Raw genomic sequence first — 21,748 nt, forward strand, 5'->3', positions numbered from 1 at the left:
CCATTCAAGCATAAATTGTCTGTTAAAACATGTTTGTTACGCAATCCTTTGTCTTTTTAGGCTTTGATATAGAAGAAAGTCTACTTGTAGTGAAAAGGTTACCTGTAGGTGTCCAATAAGTTGACATTGCTGTCCATTATTTTTAAGAATGGACAGATATACTGTCCGTTCTTTAAAATAATGGACAGTAATTGTCAACTTATTGGACACCTACAGGTAAACCCAATAACTTATTAGAGATCTTCAGGTAGGCTGGAAATAAAAGAAAGACAATACATTTGTCAAAGAGATACAAATTTAATTTTAAATTCCCTACAAGTAAGAATCAACACAGATATCGGAAAAATCACTGAAACACTTAAAAATGATATTTCCCTTTAGCAGAATTCTCTGCTTCAACTCGTAAAATTCACAATTTTTAAATTCCATTGGCCATTGTTATATCGCATCAAAACTTAAATTTGAAAGACATATTTCCATACTGTATTTGAATTTCGCTGGATTCGGAGGCACATTTCGAAACTTCTTCACAACACTTTTTTATGTTTTCTTTATTAGCATATCCTAATTCTGAATTATTATTTTCGCTTTCATCAATTTCATTTCATGAGATAGGTGTATTGGGTTCTTTTGGCTGGCGTTAATTATTTCATCATCCAAATATTCGAAAACACAATTCTTTTCAGATCAAAATTTGGCTTCATAACTTTTTCACCCTCCATATCCAGAATATTTGCAATACTTTCACTAAAATCCTTAAATTTTGACTATGCAATGCAAATGCTCTCCCCATCAGAGGATGGCTCAGTACTATAGAAAGAGTGAATATAAAACCTGCAGTAGAAGACTACTCACCTGACACTGTCCAATAAGTGAACAAAAGAAACATAATTCTACGCAAGACTGGTTATATTGTCAGACTATTCAAAATAGCTCTATTCATAATTATCATTGTCAGTGGATTTACCTGAGACTGTCCATTCTTAGAACAAAAGATGTAATGTTTTAAGTAGGATATAAGCCTCAAACTGTCCATTCTGTGAGAGAAAGAACGGATCTCGGCCCTACGGGCTTCGATCAGTTCTTTCTCTCACAGAATGGAAAGTTTTTGGCTTATATCCTTTACTTAGTCTTTCAGCTATTTCATATCTGTTAATTCCTCAAACTGTGGATCGTAAACTTCACCTTAGTTATCATTGGTTCTGTTTCAATCTTTCTTTCCCGCTGTATCTCTTCGGGTTCAACACTAATCCGCAGGTTATCGGTAAATGTACGAACTATCACATAAATTCATCCCAAATGAGGCAAACCTTTAAATTATACCAGGTGTATCTACTAAATTACGAATAAAAGCAAGTTCGATTTAGGGAGGGCCCGAGAATATGTTTGGGGAATATTGTCGATTAAAAAAAAAATCTTTTACAGTGTTGCTTTCGGGGGAGGGGAGGGGGGGGGGGGTATTCATTGGATATAACATTTTTTCAGTATGATTATTTTTTTTTTTTTTTATCATTTTTTACTTCTTTAATATTTTTCATGGTAAGGTAAAGATTGATTCTGTGGATGACGTCCCGCTCTCTCTGAAATTTCTGCAGCTCTTGTTCATGATAAGCCTTTTATTTTGCAAAATGATGATCTCCTCATAACATTATTGCATACAATATTTTCCGTTCTGTCTTCCGTTCCGCGTTTTAGCAACTACCACTGCGAAGGGGAGTGCACACGATAGTTTGCAGAAGGGATTGACGTGTAGAAGACTATCACTTGGATCCAAGACTTTTCTGTAACAGTGGTTTGGGATGGGGACCAGACTAATTAAAAGCGCGTGACGGTGGAGGACATGGCCACGCGTATTAATCTTGTGTTTAAGATGTTGAGAAATTACTTTCCGACCCTTATCTGACGAGCTGGCCGCTAAAATTAGGTATTGGCAAATGGGTCTCGTCTTTATCCACAACTTCTGTAATATATGTCTTTCAAATTATTTTTGTAGAAAGATTGATTGATTGTATCTTGCTCAACGTCTCGCTCGAGAATTTTTCACTCATATGGAGACGTCACCAAGACCAGTGAAGGGCTTCAAATTTAGGCCTATACTCGGCGCTTATGGCCATTGAGCAGCGAGGGTTCTTTAGCGTGCCACACCTACTGTGACACGGGACATCCGTTTTTAAGGTCATCTCCGAGGACCCGTGACATTCACACCTGATGTCGAGAGTTTGGCGATGGAACTGTCACTATCTGTTTTAACGACTAAGGTCTGTCGCGGACGGGATTTGAACCCCGGCCTTCCGCTTGCGGGGCGAACGCTCTTACTTCTAGGCCACCGCGGCGGTTTGTTGAAAGATATCAACGAAAATGTATCAAAAGTAGCACAAAATATTTGTTGTCCAGTCCAGCTTCGGTGCCTTTTATAACAGACAAATCGCAATATGTCCAGTCCGCATCTACCAAGCCTCCTCTACAATCGCTGAAAATTTGAAGTTGATACCTTTCATAGTTTTCAAGAACACTCGAGGACAAGGTGACCCTCTAAAAGTTTGAAATAAGTCAATATCTTACGCAATCAAAATCGGGGGGGGGGGGGGGGGGGGGGAAGACTTTCGAGTTTAAGTAAATATATACCATCCCTGAAAATTTCACAAAAATCGGTCGACGCATATTCATGAAATCGCGCACACAAAATTTGTAAGAAAAAAACTTACATTAACAATTAGGTCTTCTGTTGGAAACGGAATACTTTAATAATCACAATAATAATTTTGGGCTCCACCCTGGAACCAAAACGGTTACCCCCCGGGATGGTAAAGGACTGCTTACTCCTTCTAAACAATCAGAAAAATGTTCCCTGAAAATTCTGATTCAATAATTTTTTGTGGGTGTTGTGCCCCGTTTGAACTTAGAATGTTGAGCCCACATGTCCTGTTCTTGTCAGAATTTCATGAAACTTTGTAGCTAATAAGGACACTGTGTAGATGTGCATATTCCCAGGAAATTCTGATTCAGTACCAACTTCGATGTCTGTCAAGCAAAGGGTTCTCTAGACATTGAGTGGTCAGTATATTCCTATGTCCAGTTTGACCCTTGAACTCAAAATCAATAGGGATCATTTACTCCTTGGTATGTACCAAGTTTGATGTCTGTCAAGCAAAGGGTTCTCAAGATATTGAGCGGACAGTGTCTTCCTATGTCCAGAGTAGACTGACCCTTGACTTGTTGACCTGAAAAACAATAGGGGTCCTCTTCTACTCATATCCAACCCAAATATGAAATATCATCATGATTAAGTGAATGGTTTTTAAGATATTGAGCGGAAAACATGTGGTCCATCAACCAACAGGTGCAAACCAATATGCCTCTCTTCTTTGAAGGGGTGCAGAAATATCATTACAATTAAGTGAATGGTTCTAAAAGATTACGAGCAGACATGTGGTCTACCGACCTACAGGTGCAAACCAATATACCCCATTTCTTTGAAGAGAGGCATAAATATCAATCCCTATCCCCTTCCGGTAGTTCAAAACATTTAGCTAATGTTGTTTTTGAAAACGTCAAGGTTAAAGTCCAAGATCATGAAGTCAAAAGTCTTGGTACCAAAACAAAGGTCCCTTTGACCATAATATAGGGGTCTTCTCCTGAAGATGTACCAGTGTACCGAGTTTGATGTCCGTCAAGCAAAGGGTTCTCAGGATATTGAGCGGACAGTATATTCCTATGTCCAGTTTGACCTCAAAGGGGGATCATCTCCTCCTGAAGTACCAAGTTTGATGTCTATCAAGCTAAGGGTTTTCTAGACATGAGTGGTTTAGTATATTCCTATGCCCAGTTTGACCCTTGGACCTCAAAATCAATAGGGGTCATTTACTCCTTAGGATATACAAACTTTGATGTCAAGCAGAGGGTTCTCACGATATTGAGTGGACAGCATCTTCCTGTCAAGTTTGACCATTTGACTTCAAAATCAATAGGGATAATCTCCTGAAGTACCAAGTTTGACGTCTATCAAGTAAAGGGTTTTCCAGACATTGAGTGGTTAGTATATTCCTATGCCCAATTTAACCCTTGACCATGTGACCTCAAAGTCAATAGGGGTCATTTACTCCTTAGGATGTACCAACTTTGATATGTCAAGCAGAGGGTTCTCACGATATTGAGCGGATAATGTCTTCGCATCTCCAGAGTAGATTGAACCCTGGACTTAAAAAACAATAGGGGTTCTCTTCTACTCATAACCAACCCACATATGAAATATCATTAATACGATCAAGTGAATGGTTCTCAAGATATTGAGTGGACATGTGGTCTGGCCGACCGGTGCAATGCAATATGCCCCCATTCTTTGAAGGAGGCATAAATATCAAATTCCTATCACCCTTGGTTCAAAAGAAATAGCCCAGGTTCAGCTTTTATCCTTCAAGTGCGACACCGACACCAGTTCATGACAATAACTCTATGGCCAATCATCCCAGCGAGTTAAAAAGGATATCATTTCATCATTATAGTCCCTACATCACGGGAGGAGAAACTGATGTCATCTGACTCCTGATCAACCGTTTTTGGTTTTCAATTTGGGTGGTCACACCGTATGATTTTAATAGCAAAATTCACATTGTTATGACCACAGGGATACAATGTACATCATAATACAAATGGAATTACATTTGAACAAATTACTGATATTCGATATTCTTTATTAAAACTTTGTAAAAATACCTGACAAGGAAACTCTACAATAGGAAATGCCAAAATTTAATGTACTTGGAACTCTTGTAGTTCATGTACAAACATGACCAAATGTTATACGAGAATCAGAATTGTACCTGCCAATGAATTTCCAAAGGTATCCAATTTGTGGTGTGTTTAACACAACATTGTTTATTAACAACTGCACTTTCAAAGATGTGATATACTTTGTACCGACATGCATACAAATATAATGAAACCCTTTTCATTGCAAACTTGCACAACAAAAAAATATTTACGAACATTACTTGCTATTGAAATAGTACTAGGGAATGCAATTTATCAGAGGGTCAACAGAAAAAAACAAACCCCTATGATTTACTTTGTAAAATCCTCATAATCCAAAATAAATGTATATTACCTTCATAGTGAAACTATTTAATGCAGACCCTATCTTAATAGTGAGCAATGCTTAAATATTCAATTCTGGCAGGCTAATTACAAAAAAAAACACTTTTCACAGAAGTCATCATTCTACAGATAATCATTGCAGCAGCAAAATAATAAAAAAAAAACAACAAAAAAACTAAACATTTCACATCAACCTCCAGTCGACTATATATAAAAAAGGAAACTTGTGTCACACACACAAGTATCCCCTCCCCCCCCCCCCATATCAAACATGTTTAAATGACATGAGAAGCTTGTTGTACATATATGTACTTTTAAATATTAAAAGGATGGAAGATAACATCCTTGCACAACAACAATGAACACTACTACATGTACAGAGATTGCAACAACTCGAGAGTACTTTTTTTGTGACATTCGAATGACAGATGAGCACCATGAAAATGAACACGCATGAAACAATGTGAATGATTACTGTAGTCTGTCTGCTGATGACCATGACGACAAAATGACATTCTGTTCATAAAAAAAATCAACAAGGGGCTGAAACTGCTGCAATACAACCAACAGCAGCACTCTCTACAGGAGGCTCTGATCTGAATCTAATGTGCAATATTAAAGTGTGTATTTGCATCAGAAAAAGAGGTCATCCCAGAACATAATGGCATGGGATATTGACCGAGATCCAACATCATCACTGGTCTACTTAAACTGCCCCTTTACAGTCTGTTGTTTTATAAATCCTCCTTGCTTTCGTCCTCCTCATTGTCATTATGGGTGTGCCACGTGAGTCGTTCCTCATAAAATGCAATAACTATTTGTGGACACTTAACGTTGGCTTGCCTGGCGGGAACTAAATCTGCCTCATCACTGTCTTTCCTGCAAATGCAATAATAATGTCACGATCTACAGCTATCACATGTTTGCAAAATTTAATCATTAAGGTTTGCAACCAAGTTTTCTCTTGTCTCTCAGTATCTGTGATTCGATTTGTCGGTAAGATCTGGCATTAGTCAGTAAGGCTTTCTTTTACATTAACAATTGAACATTCAACTACATATAACCTTATCAAAAAACAAATGAATATACAATTGAGATTGTACCTCTCTGCATTTAAAAATTCAAATAAATACCAGTAACAAAATAAATTGCGAATAGAACATGCAAATGCTACATGAAGAAATTTCTTATCTCAGTAATATTTCATTATTAAGTTTTAACCATATAGGTGATAATTTCACAAACGTACTTTTGCTTTTGTTATTCCCATCTGTAGCTCATTCAAGATATTTGTTCATGGTACAAAGTTTCAAGTCAATCCAATAAGCCATACAGGAGAAGGAGCATTCAGATTTTGTGACCAAAAAAAAAAATGTCTTCCCTTGGAAGAGAGGAGACCTAACTCTCCACATAACAGGTTCTGACAAGGGCCAACATAAAATGGACTAAAATTACAGTATTGGTGATGATTAATTATGAAGTTTCCCAAAAGAATCTTACATTTGTTCACAGAAATCACTCAAGCATTACTTTTTGTTTCTATGGAATTTCATATTGCATTCAAATGCATTAGAATAAACTTACCACTTCATTAAAAACATGAGTTCTCCTGAACTGTCTGTGGCACCAATGATTCTTTCTGGCAACAACCCTCGATCAAAACCTCTAGGTTTGTTATCTTCTTCCTGAAAGACAGAATTTTCAACTTTATCTTGCTGAGCAATGGTTTATACAAAGTATAGTGACTTCAGAAACACATATACAGTGAAAACTGCCTGAAATTCGACACATGTGCAGTATGTTCCACTGGATATTCTGACATTTATTTTCATCCTCAATTTCATATTAAAAAAAAAAATTTGAATACATTTTTTATTCCAACACACTGTATTCCTACAACAAAAAAAATTGTCTCCCAGTTAATGCCGACTGAAACAGGTAGTCAGTCACCCTCTGCCCTGTTACAGGCTCATTAAAATTTAAAAAGAAATTCATTTATCATGGTCATCCTTACAACTTGTGGTGCAAATGTGCCAGCATTGTACGTTTCCTTAATTAACAAGATAGAATAGAAGCCACAAATATCAAAATTTTCTTGATGGTTTACTTTCTTTTCCTGCTAAATACCATATGTCCATGTTTTAATTCTTAACTATGCATTGCTCCTATACCTTGACATTGCGCCAAAGTAAATTCTGCACTTTGCAATAGATTTTAACTTTACCATACATCAAAGCATTTTAGTGATCTGTACTATTCTCACTAGAGGAGTGGATGTATTTTTATCAAGTCACCAGATGAGTGATATACTTTCAGCTTATCCACAATCGATGCTATCAACACATTTAACATTTAATATTATATTCTTATCTTACTGTAAAAATTCACTTGCCCACAGACAAGTTCTACTTGTAATTTACCTGCCCAACTCTAAAATATGATTGCCTTGGGCATTGAGCAGTGCTATTTGTCTACCCCTCGATTCTTTGAGCAACAAATATGTATAGAATCTTCTATCTCGAAAGAGATCAACGTTAATGTCTACGTTAATTCCTCTGTCAATTGGCAAGAAGACTTTACTTACTGTTGTTTTAACCTCCGACACTTTTTTCTTCTTTTTAGCTGCACCATCATCTGTTCCATTTTGTGGTTTCCTTTTCTTTTCCAGTTCCTTCTTTTTCTTCTTGTCCTCAAAATCTGCTATTAAGTCTGGACAATCTAAATTTGCTTCAGGTTCCCAGGTATTTTCTGAACTGAAAATAGTGAACATAAGACTATCACGTAGATTGTTTCAAAAGAAAACCCTGGTCATCGAGTACATCAAACTGACAAAATTTTCACTCAGTTCTACAAGACACCTCTACACAAAGGACAAACCCACGCTTACATGATTCTTACATACCAGGGCTAGAAATAATTATTTTTATTCACTGGTTATTTGATAACTTTTAATGTCCCTTCGGACCAATGAATAGGAAAATGACTGGCCCAAATGCAAGCTAAATTAATTTCAAGAAGAAAGTGATCATTATCACATCCTTCAGATGCTCTTACTCAGGATAGCCTTTCCATTTCAGAAAGTACTCCTTGCGACCTCCCTTCATCCTGGAGTCTAACACCTTCTCTACAGTGTACTCCTCTTCTTCTTCCTCTTCTTCCTCAACATTATCTCCTCCTCCCTCATGTACAATCTCCTCCTCTTTTTTGGATTTCGGTTTGCCTGTTGACATTGTTGCCTGAAAGATTGTAAAGTTAAAATAATTTTCTTGTGAAACCTTTCCTTGCAAATACTTTTTTCTATTAACCTTTGGCAACAAGAGGGTTCAATCTCCTAAAACTACACTATATGTCCTTTTGAAACTTAAATTAACATTGTGATGTCACTTTAACTTCCTGCTGAATTCCAAATGATTTCAATCTTGAACCATTTCTTTATTATTTTTTAAGGACTCTTATTACATTTTCTTTTTATTTCAGACTGCAAAAGTTGCCCAAAATTTGGTTAAAGTTCAGTTTGGTTTCACTATACAGGATTATGATTCGGGTCCAATTTGTATACGGAAGAATTTGTTTATTAAAAAACGGTGTCAAAATGCAATGCATTTTAACTTTCTAACAAACGTCTATCACTGACAGGTCATTGTAGCTCAGAGGTACAGTGTTCGATTCGTAAACGGGAGATTGTGAGTTCAAACCCTGCTTGTGCCATGGCCGCGTCTCCAAGACATTAAAATAGGTAGTGATTGCTCCTTTGCCAAACATTCAGCATTAAAAAGTGAGAATCACAGGTCTTTCAGATATGACTTTAAAAACGGAGGTCCCATGTCGCAGCAAGCGTTGGCACGATAAAGTTCCCTCACTGCTGTGGCCCTGAGCATGTCTAAATTTGTGGTACTTTAAATACAGCTGATGACGTTTCAATGAGTGAAAATTTCTTGACATGACATAAAACAATATATCAATCATGTCACTGAAATATGATTACAGCGTGTAAAATATGTCAATCAAAAATGAAATATTCAACAGGTTCTACTTCATCCATAACCAATCACTTGTACGAAAGCACTGGATTATTTCCAAAACAGAGGAGGGACCATATTGTCGCTAACAGTATGCCTACTAGTAGATATACTATTGATATTAATTCTCAATATGTTCATAGCGAAAGGCCATTTTCAATAGCAGGAGATCCGATTTCATCTCAGAGGGCTTTGTCTGTCAAGTGATCTATTGGATCAACTGATTTATAAAAAGAAAATTTTCAAGTTGATGAGAATAATAAGTTTTGTGTTTGCTATAATGGACATCTTGGCTGTTTAATGCAGACCATTTCTTTTTACATCTACATTCTGGTAACAGTTTTTCTAGTCAGCATCAGAACAGGCTAAAAATGGTATGCACAAGTTAGTAACTATCTCTATTCCCTTCATTCTTATACACATTGTGACCAATGACGTTAATTCTGAATATCCCAGCAAAAGCATACTTTTAATCACTCTGTATCACATACAACCAAATGCAATTATTCGCTAACTAGAGTTAACAATAATTCTTACTAATTGTCCATATGGTCAGAAAAAGCACATTCTGTGTCGGCGCTAGCTGATCGCCAATGGTGAAAGTTCACTGCATGTTATGAGTTAATTTTCATGCACTACTTGCCTGGCAAACAAGATTTTTCTATAGCTACTTTCATTTGTATTTGTACTTTGAATTCCGATCTCGACTTTTTATTTTAATGTTTCCGTCATTTGGACAGTATAGACAATCCTCAATATGACCTGAGCTCCTCTGAATCTCACATCACAATACAGCAACAAAATCAGTCTAACTACCATGGTTAAAACACGATTGAATACATAATTAGTAATTGTCATTAAAAAAATTATATGCATGCCAAATTTGTTTGCCCGGTGACATACAAAACAAACATTTTCATTCTCATTTTTGACACACCCCCCCCCCCCCCCCCCCCAAGGCTATAAGATGTACATTCATATCCAACACACACAAGTTCATATTCTAGTGTTTGCCAAGGTTTGTTGAACAGTCGGACAAGTCCTATGTATAATACCTGCCTATACAAGTCTACATTGCAGTATCCTGTCACAATTTGATGGAAAAAAGAAGTTGGGTATGGGAGCATTTCTTCTTAATATGAACACACTACTTGATACTGTTTCCCTAACACAAAGACCAGACATGATTCTTTAGAGAGATGGAAAAAGTGGAAGGAGGGTCTGGGGTCCTCCCCAGCAGGGGTATCTAAGGATCCAGGGCCCCCGCCCAAAAATGGATATTTTGACTCCAAGAAGCTTTTCAGAATATGAATTCTGTGAACCAATTTTGAGCTTGCAAGCTTTATAAAAATGCCAGTAATAGTAAGTATTGGTTTCCTAACCTAGTCTCAGGCGAAGGTCCTATGCAATCTACCAACACTTGACTGAAAGGTTCTTCAAAAGCTGGACCTTGGTAATGGCATCACAAACATTACTGTTGTCTCTTTGTACAACTTTTACATATATTTTGTAAGGCCCATGTGTTTACAATTAGTGTTCAATCAGCTGATTGGGCTATATCATAATGAATCAACCAATCAACAAGAATACAATGAGGAAATAGTGATCACTACGTAAAATTCAAAGTCAAAACGGGATATTTCAGAAAATAAGATTCATAAACTGAAATTTATTGAGCAACCTAGAAATTTCCGGAAGCGGAATTGTTATAAAGAGAACGGATTTTTCCAGTCCGGAAGGTGGAGAAAAACCATGTCTAAGAGACACAACACGAAATCCGATTGATCATCTAAACCGGTAATATGCCTCAGCCTTATGAAATGCAGTCTAAAATTCATTAATTCTTCGAATACCTCCATTGTTTGTTTACATCAAAAGCTTAAAAAAATGTTTTAAAAGAATTTTTAAAAATCATTCTTATCCCATTCTTGGACACATCGATCACAGAGAATGAACTTCAATCTACACTACATGAGGATTTCGCATAAATATCAAGCCTACACTGTTCCTGATATTTTTAAATAACTTTCTTGTTCCATGTAAAATCTTAAAACAGTGATTTTTCAACAGAATCCCGAGACTTTCGAATTGGGAAAAACATTTTGATCAAATTAGGAAAACCTAGACATTATAGTAATCATGCTAAATATATCATCAAACAAGAAATCAAACACATATTGATGTCATTTTTCTTTATCGCAATTCACCTTTGAATTAGAACGCTTTGGCCGATATAGTATAACGTGTGACGACACAATTGAATCTGTTTGTAATACAATTGCGAAATGCAACAGAAACTCTCATTGGTCCATATGTTTAAGTCCGCCCAAATTCCCTTATACGGGAGTAATCTGCATTTGAAAACATGACGGCCAAATGGAAACAAACTTCTGAGGAAGAAAGAAAAGGTTATAATCTTGTGTTGTCTCATAAATTTAATATCAAATAATTCCTAACATATTTTCCTACTATACTTGTGTCCAAACATACCTTCAAATATATATTTAAGCCCCATACGACCCAAAAACTTGCAGCTTTTGATGATTTTGTTCGTTGACGTAGCCATGTTGGGTAGCCAGTCAATTTAAATCCCGGTTCATTTCCATACTGGCACAATAGTGTCTAGATGTGAAATAATACCCCACAAATATTTTAAATAATATACCACCCCCAGTGGCAGATTTAAAAGGAGCGCAGCCGGTGTGCCCCCCCCCCCCTTAAAATTTTCAAATTTAAGGTAAATCGTGGTATCTTGTTTAGAGAAATTGTATTAAACGATAAAAGAAGCAATGATCATTTCTTCCACTCCTGGAGAAATAAATGACAATCTTTTGATTTCTTGAATTACTTAATTTTTTCCCCAAAACACCTTACAATTTGCGTCATTTTATTATTTTCACCTTATTAAAAATGATAGAAAATAGTACAAATGACTAAATAGGAGACATATTTCAAGCCCTATAAAATATAGCAGCTTTGCCCTGGACCCCCAGACTCATAAAGTGGCGCCCCCCGTAACCGCAATTCCTGTATCCGCCCCTCATCCCAGTTCCATTAAATGATAATTATTCAAATAGCTAAACTCACGGCAATGCGGCTTTCACTAGTCTGGGCCGGTCTCCATCTCTGTCACACGAGTGTTAAGGACCATAGTGGGCTTATGTAGCATTTTCGTTAATGAAGAGCTTATTTTACCTTTACAAAAACTATATTTTTTAATTTCTATTAATTATTCGTGTTGATAATAAATGAAGAGTGAATACATCACTTACAGCCAATTTTATGAATAGATACCAATAGCAACAGAGTTCGAATTGACCGGCTACCTAGCATGGCTACGTCAACAAACGAAATCATTTGAAGCTGCGAGTTTTCAGGTCGTGTGTGGCTTTAATGGATATTTGAAGGTGTGTTTGGACACAAATACAGTAGGAAAATATGTTAAGATTTTTTTATATTGAATTTAAGAGACAGCAACACAAGAATACGCCGATATCAGGCCTCAACCGTGCGCAGCTTTTTGTGCCCCGTAAATAGAAGGTTTTTATAAGAGGTGGATCTGTAGCTCTCTGTTCCATCACAATATTTTTTCAGAGAGCTAGTTCTCCAGCAAGTAATTTTCTAGTCCGTCCATCTTATTTGATCACCTAAATCCACTCCAGAAAGTGGGCGGGCTGTAATCAGCCAATGAAAACTCTTGTTGTATTACATCAAACGTCATTCAAACTGATCAATCGGCTCATTCAATTGTGTCGTCACACAACGTTAAAAGATCACTGTAAAACCAAGCAACAATCATTCTTGAGAAGGACTTTTGAATCGCTTTAATTTTACTTTCTTAGATATATCCTCTTGTAAGTGTGCGCAGACCTTTATTTGCACAAATGTGAATCCCAAGGATTTGTGCCATACTAGATTGAAATTGGTCATGTAGTTTTGGAATGAAGATGAAGATGTGAATAATTTAAAGAAAAACACGACAGACAAACTCTGATCAAATATGTTCCTATGAGCTTTTCAACTCTGAGCTACCAAATAAATTGTTCAAACTTGCCTTTTCTTCCATTGTGTAGACAACTGGGGGCACAACTATATATAAAAAACAGACAGTGAAGAGTTTACAGATCTAATTCAATTCAATAGCACCAGATTGCACTAGCCGAGTTGCAACTAAATGGATTCTCCCATACTTGTCATTCAACAGACAATATCTACAAAAGTAACCGTATACTTGAAGTTTAACATCCAAAATTTAGAATAGATACCCAACACGCAATTGCATGATACTTTATTTATGCCGAATTCGGAAATCAGAATTGCCCGTCCACTTCGCCGTCGAATGAAAATAACTAAACTTTGTTGCAACTCGGCTGCAAATTTAGTGGATCTAGTACGTTAACTCAAAACAAAAATGCAGTGATGTTTCAAATGCTCAATTACAGTACCAGCCAGTCTGCCAAGGCAGGTGTTAGTTGCAAAAACATGTCATGTTATTCCTATATTCAACACTGCGGGTAAAAAATTGATACACCTACATCTACATATACAATTAGCATGTCAGAATTTAAAAAAAAACAGTACGAGAAACCGTTCGAGTTTCGAAAAGAGGAATTATTGATCACAGCAGCATTTGCCTGCATCGTCATATTACAGGCGCCATTTTGAAAAAAGCAAGCACGAGATATTAGATGCTTCCAACAACCACTCTAATACAACTTGTTAGTGTTGCAATAAGAGCGTTTTATTACACAAATTCTATCATACGTGAAAAGTACTGACATTCCTCCAAGGACTTATAATTTACCTTAATATCATTCAATGCTGACAATAACCCTCAGTTATGCCGGGAACACAACGTCACAATAATGCGCATGTGTTGCTTTCACATCCGGCTTGCAGGAAAACGCGGGAATGAATTTTTTTCCAGCAGTATTATCACGATTATTTATTGAAGTTATAACAATAGCAAGAAATATAATTTCACATTATATTTAGCACTGACGACAAAAATTAAATATCAAATCAAAATAAAGAAAATGAAAAGAAATAACGGTATAAACATTTTAATTTCTATATTCGGATAATTACGGAACAACTTGCTGTCGAGTCACTTTGGGTGGATATGGCATCAGACGCTGGGTCTAATCGCATCGCCGGAACTCACGGGTTGCAGTGTAACGGAGGGAAAACCCCGTGGATTTCGACGATGGTGTAACAGGTATGATAAGCAGAACAATGGAAAAACTTAGTTAGGAAAAGTATAGCAGAGCACTATTTTATATATATATGTATCGCTACTTTGATTTATATAGCAGAAAGTAGTTTGGGTTCCTTAATGGTAGATCATTAGTATTACAACTATCATGAGTATATTTGAAGATATTATAAACTTTACTTTCCTCTAGACGGATTACCTACAGATGCAATATTTATGGATTTGACTCTACCTAAGCTTCGGAAATTGGATTAAGTGAGAGGATGTGCTGCTAGTTAGAAAATTTCTTAAGGTAACTCCATACTCGCAGTTTTATCTGATACAAGTTTAAGATGTGTATTTATTTCCATTCATTAGAGTTAAAACTAACAAATTATCAAATAAAATACATAGGTCATCACACTTTTTAAGATGTGAGACGTACATAATCAGAATCATATATCACTGTCAGAAAATTGCAATTTTCATTAAACAGCATTATCAAAATCTCATAAAAACTGGTTATGACGATATAGTAGCATTCATAACAATTTCATGAAACTGTATCTTCACAAAAATATACAAAATGTATGTAAAAAATAAAGGAAATCACCGCATAATAGACTTGATAAAGAAATCAATAGAAACAGAGTTATTGCCCTTGGATTCAATATTTTGAAACGTATTATTGATTATTCATCTATAACTTAAACTTTTGAAATATTTCATTTTTAACAAGATTTTTTATAATAACTATAGGAAAAGACTCCAACAAAATTTATGTTCCTATCATGCATAAATCTAAATAAATCATTGATTTTGCAAAATCTGATGACATCACAGGAGGGTGGAATTACTTTAAAAGACAAGAAACAAAGAGGAAGGATCAATGAAATTTTTTTTTTTTCAGAATGGACAGATTTCGCAATTAAGGGTCTTTCCTGAGGCGGATCCTGCAGTTAGTCATATACTCATTAATGATTTGCCTGACTAGCTAGATTCAGCAGCTTACTTATTCACATATGACACATGCAGAGATCTACAGAAGCTAGAATCCACAACAGATACCACTACTCTACAAATAAGAAGATCTTCATTTTTTTTTTTCGACGGGAATGTTAGATGGATGTGCTGCGATTTCACCGAGTCAAATACAAGTCATAACATAATATCTCAATAAGACGAAACGAATATGAAGAATCGTACAGTTTAAACAGATACGTGGGTGGGTGGGGGGGGGGGTGTCACTTGAATCTGTCGAGAAAGACAGGTGTTACAGAGGATACAAAGTTACAGTTTGCAGAAACACATACGTGTACACTCAAATCAACAAATTGTTCTTAGGAGAGCTATAGAGATAACAACAGGCCTGCAGGTTATAAAACTTTTGTGATCACGTTTTCATACTCAGTAAATCGTACTCATGCTCAAAAGTGAAGGTTACAAAACGTTTATAAAATCATTCTCATACTCAAATGGAGTACGCAACTGCGTACACATCATTTACGAGAGAGAAGGAGAGAGATTTGTCGTTAGAATATCTGTGGCTAAAATAACTGCATACTATAGTGCCAGTTTATGATTTAATCAGCATCATGATGTCCATTCAATGAAATTTAATGTCCTTTTTTAATTTCAAATTAAATGTCGAATACCACTTTAATGTACATTATATATTTGTACATGTAGTAGACGGATTTAGGATATTCTTTGTTATCAGTAACATTTACCATACATACCAGTCGAAAACAACTTTCACACACGGTTTGCATGATAAAACACTCAAAATAATTTTGTGAATTCTTTTTATTTTGGAAATCGACAAGAAATCACATATTTTCGTGCATAGAAACAGCTAGGGTAGATGTTTCTGTGCACGAAAATATGTGATTTCGTTGGAAAAAACCCAAGAGGTTTTGCCCCCCCCCGGGGGTTTGCCCTGTACCCACTGGGTGCCTCAAGGTGGCCCCTAGACCACTTGCCATACTTTGCGTGCACTTCTTCTTTTTCTGGCTACGCGCCTGTCAGCATCTGAAGCTACGAGTAGTCAGTTTGTGTTTTGTTCTTCAGAGAGTTAGGTATATGGTTTCCGACCTCACTTCAAAACGATTTGCGTATTCCACTGGTGCTTGGGTTCAGCCCCCCCCCCCCCCCCCCCGAATAACCTACATGAGTTAATTTAATCTTGTTTGTTGTTATTGTTGAAAAACTCTCTAATGCATGTCAACAATGTCTTGCATACCCTTCCAAAATAACTCAAAATAAGCCCTAAAAAAAAACCTAGCTGGGGCCAGTTGCACAAAAAATAATTGAGTTATTTTGGACAGAAGAAAATATCATCCGCTGAACCCTTCGACAACAGACATAAAACTTGGTATATCGGGATCGTTACCCCCTAAATAGTAAATGGTCCCAATTGGTTTTCAAGCCACATGGTCAAAGGTGACTGGTTACTCGGAAATGTCTATTCTGTATCTTGGGAGATCAAACACAGCATTGTACATAGTAAATCTAAGGTCGATCCTTTTCAATAACGCCACCGAGGTATTGGGAGGGTGGAGAAGTATATGTTTCTAATACATGTACATCTCTTTTTACATAATTTCAAATTATATACGCTTTTAATTCTAGAGACATACATTTGTGTACATTTTTGGTCGCAGACGAATTGTTTTGAACATATTTTATTGATGAAATCAAAAGGATTGGGAACAAGTTCTAACAACTTACAAGTCACTCTCCTAAAATATTACAACATGCCATGCAAGGTAATAATTAACAGGTAAAATTTCTTCTATAAATTTATGAACAACTGAAAAAATATTTATATTAGTTTGCAAAGGCAAATTGTCATCACCGCATGATAACAATTTTGTATTGATATTAACCAAGTCAAGCATGAAAAGGCGATTAAAAAGATTATTTCTAGCTCTGTCCCCCCCCCCCCACCCCCACCCCCCCAAAATCGTGGTATCTTGTTTAGAAAAATGGACTAATTGATAAAAGAAGCAATGAGTTCTTCCACTCCCGGTAAAATAAAGGACAAAATCTTTTGATTTCTTGAATTACTTCATTGGGAGTACTTGATTTTTTCCAAAAACCCTTAAAATGCGTCATTTTATTAATTTCACCTTATTAGAAATGATAGGAAATAGTACAAATAACTAAACAGGAGACATATTTCAAGCCCTATAAAATCTGTAAAATCCAGGAGCTTCCGGGGGCTTCGTCCTGGACCCCCTGCCTCATAAAGTGGCGACCCGTAACCGCAATTCCTGGATCCGCCCCTGATAAATATGTCCACATATACAAAACGGAGAATTTGTAATACATGTATTTCGTTTATAAAGATCATAATTGAGTATACAGTTGTGTCTTAGCTTTGTATGAATAATGTTGATATCGTTTTCCAAAAGAGTAATATGATAGTGGTCTTCTAATGTCTGTTATTATATTTTTGCAGAATGAATTGATTGAGATGGCTTCTCTGGCTTCTACCCTACATTTAATGAATTCCACTGTTTTATAGAGTCAGGTACAAATGATTTTTTGAATAACTCTAATCTGCATTTTGGAATATAAAATTTATCTTTGTTTCTAGTATTATAAAGGGATATATTTTCATGTTTATATGGAATAATTTCATTTAAATAATCAGGGGCGCTACCATTGCAAATCTTAAACATGGTAGTCATTTTTGCGATATAACGTCTACTTTGTAAAGTTTGCCAGCCTATTTCTGAATAAAGGGATTCTCGCTCTAGATGCAAAAATAGGAAGACCAGTAACAATTCTAGCTGCACATCGTTGTACCTTTTAAAGTTTATTAGTACCGTGAACAGAACAGCCATCCCAAAGAATTGAAGCATATTCAAGAGTAGGTCTAATAAATGCTATGTACAATTTTGACAGATGTTTTATAGCAATTTTGAACTTAAGCTCTTTCAAAAGCCCTAATTTTTAGAAAGATTTATCAACTATAGAATCAATGTATAAAGACCAACTGAGGTTATGTGACAATAATAAGCCTAGATGACGATGGACTAGAACACACTCTCTATCACCTTGAAAAAATAGTTTCGGTAAAATAGTTATCTTTTTTCGAAAAATAAACAGCTTTAGTCTTGGATAGATTGAATTGCAACGAAGTTGAACTCGGCTATTGGTTTGGTGATGCGGGTTGGCGGGCGGGCGGGCGGTTGGGCGTCAACAATTGGTTTCCGGATGATAACTCGAAAAGTTTACAATCTAATCAAATGAAACTTTTATATATTGTTGGGTACCAGGTAAGGAAGACCCCTATTGATTTTGGAGAAAAAAGGTCAAAGGTCAAGGTCACAGTGACCGAATATAAAATGAAAATTTCAGAAATATTTGATTTCCGGATGATAACTCAGAAAGTTTAAATCTGAATCAAATGATACTTGAAGATATTGTTATGTACCAGGTAAGGAAGACCCCTATTGACTTTGGAGAAAATACGTCAAAGGTCAAGGTCACAGTGGCTGAAAATAGATTTAAAATTCCAAAAGGATTTTGGTTTCCGGAGGATAACTCGAAATTTTTTGATTTGAATCAAATGAAACTTGGATATATTGTTGGATACCAGCAAAGCAAGGCCCCTATTGATTTTGGAGAACAAAGGTCAAGGTCACAGTGACCGAATATAGATTGAAAACTTCAGACAAATATGGTTTCTGGACAGTAACTCGAAAAGTTTAAAACTGAAATTAGTTCTTCACAATTATAAATATACCACGTCATTCCTGGCTTTACAATGTATCCCATGCAACTCGGCTCATGCACTCCTGGGTGCATATACTGATTTTTCTAATATATGTAAATCATAATTAAGCTTATATTCAATTTCTAGCATATTATATGAGGACTGCTGGAGTGAGTTGTCATCAGCAAGTGATTTACACATTGATAGCATATATGTATTTACAGCAACATCATTAACAATAAATAAATCAAAATAGTAAAGGTCCTAAAACAGAACCTTGGGGTACACCAGCAAATATATCAAGTTTTGACGATAAAAGGTCCCTATACATTCCTTTTTGTGATCTGTGACATAGGTAGCTTCTGAACCAATGTAGAAGGCGACCAGATATACCATAAGTTTGTAATTTAAATATAAGACCATTATGCCATACTCTATCAAATGCTTTTGATAGGTCACAAAATATCATACATAATTTTCCTTCATCATTACTTTGAACAATACTATGATAAGTTTTTAATAATTGATAAACTGTAGAATGTCCTGTTAAAAATCCAGTTTGATATCGATAAAATAGATCATTACTATGAAAATAATTATATACATGTTTGAAAATAATTCTCTCCAAAATTTTACTAACACATGATAATAGCGAGAAAGGTCTAGGATTAGATACGGGTCTTCCTTCTTAAAAAGAGGAATGACGTGAGCAATTTTCCAAAAAGATGGGAAAATATTTTCTGACAATGATTTGTTGAATAACATAGCAAGTGGTTTGACAATTAAGTGGGAGTATTGTAATAATATCTCCTTCTTCTTGTTCTTCAATGATAATGCTATTTAAGGAATCATTACATAAGCTATACATGTTTGGTAGTGTTTCATTGGTGTCATCAATATTGGTAATTGATGAAAAATATGCATTCAATGCTTCTATTTTATCAGAATCAGAATATACTAACTTGTTATCGCTAATTTGTACTGGAGGTATTTCATTCGATGATTTGATATTAAACGAGTCTTTCATGAACTTCCAAAAAAACTTATTATTGTCTTTACTAGAATCGTCTAAGTAGGTTTCTATATTGTCATAATAATTTGTTATTGCGTGTTGTTTTTTTACATTGTTAACTGAATTCCGAACTTTTCTATAAGCGGACCAGTCGAAGTCATTTTTTGATTTTAATGCTTTATTGCGATGTCGATCTCTGATATTCTGATTGTCTTCCGTATCATAGAATCAAACCATGGTTTATCGCGCGGGCGAACTGTTATAGTTTGTTCAGGTATACATTGACGAACACAAGAAAGAAATTTTAGAGCGAGATTAATATAAGCCTTTTGGCTTGTTTCTCAATCTATTACATGTATAAGACATTGTTTGTAAACATTATTATCAAATTATTTACGAATAAATATTGTTTAAACTAAGAAAGAAATTCGGATGTAAATATTGATTTCCAAATCTAAAGTATCTGTTCCGATGATAATTATTTGCCCACTTACAATTTTTAATTAAAGAATTGAGTTTTATAAAGTCAGCATTTTTATAAATATGACGAATTAGATTTTCAAATCCGTTATTATATTGTTAACAGACATATCATCTATAACAGTGGACGCACGTTTATGGTTCAATAAAATCCAGCTATTGTCTACAGAATCTGTAGGGAAAATGTCAAAATCATAATATAAGAATGAATTAAACTAATCAAATTATTAATTCATATACTAAATTAATTCAGGTTTGGCATGTTTAAGTCAGTTGCATTTCTTTTAAAGTGACTTCCATACTTAAACACATTTTCTCATAATATGGCAATTGGGGTAAGTGGATACATAAAGGGGTTAATTAGATTATGTGGGCTTTTAATTCAGAATAATTTTTTTCATAGTTATACAAACTTATAGGTCACTCTTATCCGTTTGTAATATAAACATTTTTCATCTTACTTTAAATGGTTTTTAAAATATATGACCTTTGAAGATGAATAAGGAAAAAGTGTCCATTTACCCCATGTTGAGGTAAATGATCATGCAGCATTAAAAGTTAAGCACAACGTTTTTGATTTTGTCATTAAGTATATTATATACTGTGTACACTTTAAGAATTTATTTCCTCATTTTATTTTGCTTCTGAATTCCATTATAATTTGAAACAAAAGATACTAAATATATTGCATGTTTTCATAAACCTATTTACTTTAGATATTCTATTGTAATTTTGTATATAAATTAAACATATACTCATAATTCGAAACACACTCAGAACTAACATTAAAAGAACCAAACATAAATCTTTAATTATTCAAATCCAAAAAATTAAACAAACTTAAGCAGCTGACGATTATAATTCTTGGTAGCAGTTTTTGCATCGAGTATATTTTATCCAGAGCTTTGAACTTACTCATTTTACGTGTCGAAGAGCTTCACTTAATGATTTGCTATCCCATTTTCCTTGTGTAGGTGTCCCAATCTAATATTAAAATTAAATCTTCTCTAACCGTCTTTCTCCAGTGTAACTGTTAGAGAAGATCTGATTTTAATTAGATTGGTAGGTGTCCAGTCCTTTTTTCTTTTCGGCCATTAAATCTGCAGTGTTTTCAAATATAAAAGATATGTTGAATACCCCTATTTATTGATCGTGAGCCCTATATCTTGATCAGGTAAACGGAGTATCCGTAGTCAAAATCTGTGTGCTAAGAACGGCCCAAC

At 35.3% G+C, this 21,748-nt stretch overlaps 1 protein-coding gene across 3 annotated transcripts; it reads right to left on the bottom strand.

Annotated features, from left to right (window-relative positions):
- Positions 1 to 4,674: 4,674 nt before the first annotated feature.
- Positions 4,675 to 14,032, bottom strand: LOC125646281 (chromobox protein homolog 1-like). 3 transcript variants are annotated; one of them, XM_048872505.2, is made up of 6 exons: positions 13,918 to 14,032; positions 13,168 to 13,202; positions 8,149 to 8,330; positions 7,679 to 7,847; positions 6,679 to 6,779; positions 4,675 to 5,973 (listed from the first exon to the last, which is right to left on the bottom strand). In XM_048872505.2, the coding sequence occupies exons 2-6, from the start codon at positions 13,177 to 13,179 to the stop codon at positions 5,829 to 5,831; spliced, it is 609 nt and encodes a 202-aa protein (XP_048728462.1). In that variant the 5' UTR covers positions 13,180 to 13,202; positions 13,918 to 14,032; the 3' UTR covers positions 4,675 to 5,828. The 3 variants fall into 3 exon arrangements, with proteins under 3 accessions (XP_048728462.1, XP_055998345.1, XP_048728463.1); XM_056142370.1 differs by lacking the exon at positions 13,918 to 14,032 and adding an exon at positions 13,559 to 13,780; XM_048872506.2 differs by lacking the exon at positions 13,168 to 13,202 and having other exon boundaries at positions 13,918 to 13,992.
- Positions 14,033 to 21,748: the final 7,716 nt, after the last annotated feature.

This window comes from Ostrea edulis, chromosome 6 (assembly GCF_947568905.1).
Source record: "Ostrea edulis chromosome 6, xbOstEdul1.1, whole genome shotgun sequence".
Classification (NCBI taxonomy): domain Eukaryota; kingdom Metazoa; phylum Mollusca; class Bivalvia; order Ostreida; family Ostreidae; genus Ostrea; species Ostrea edulis.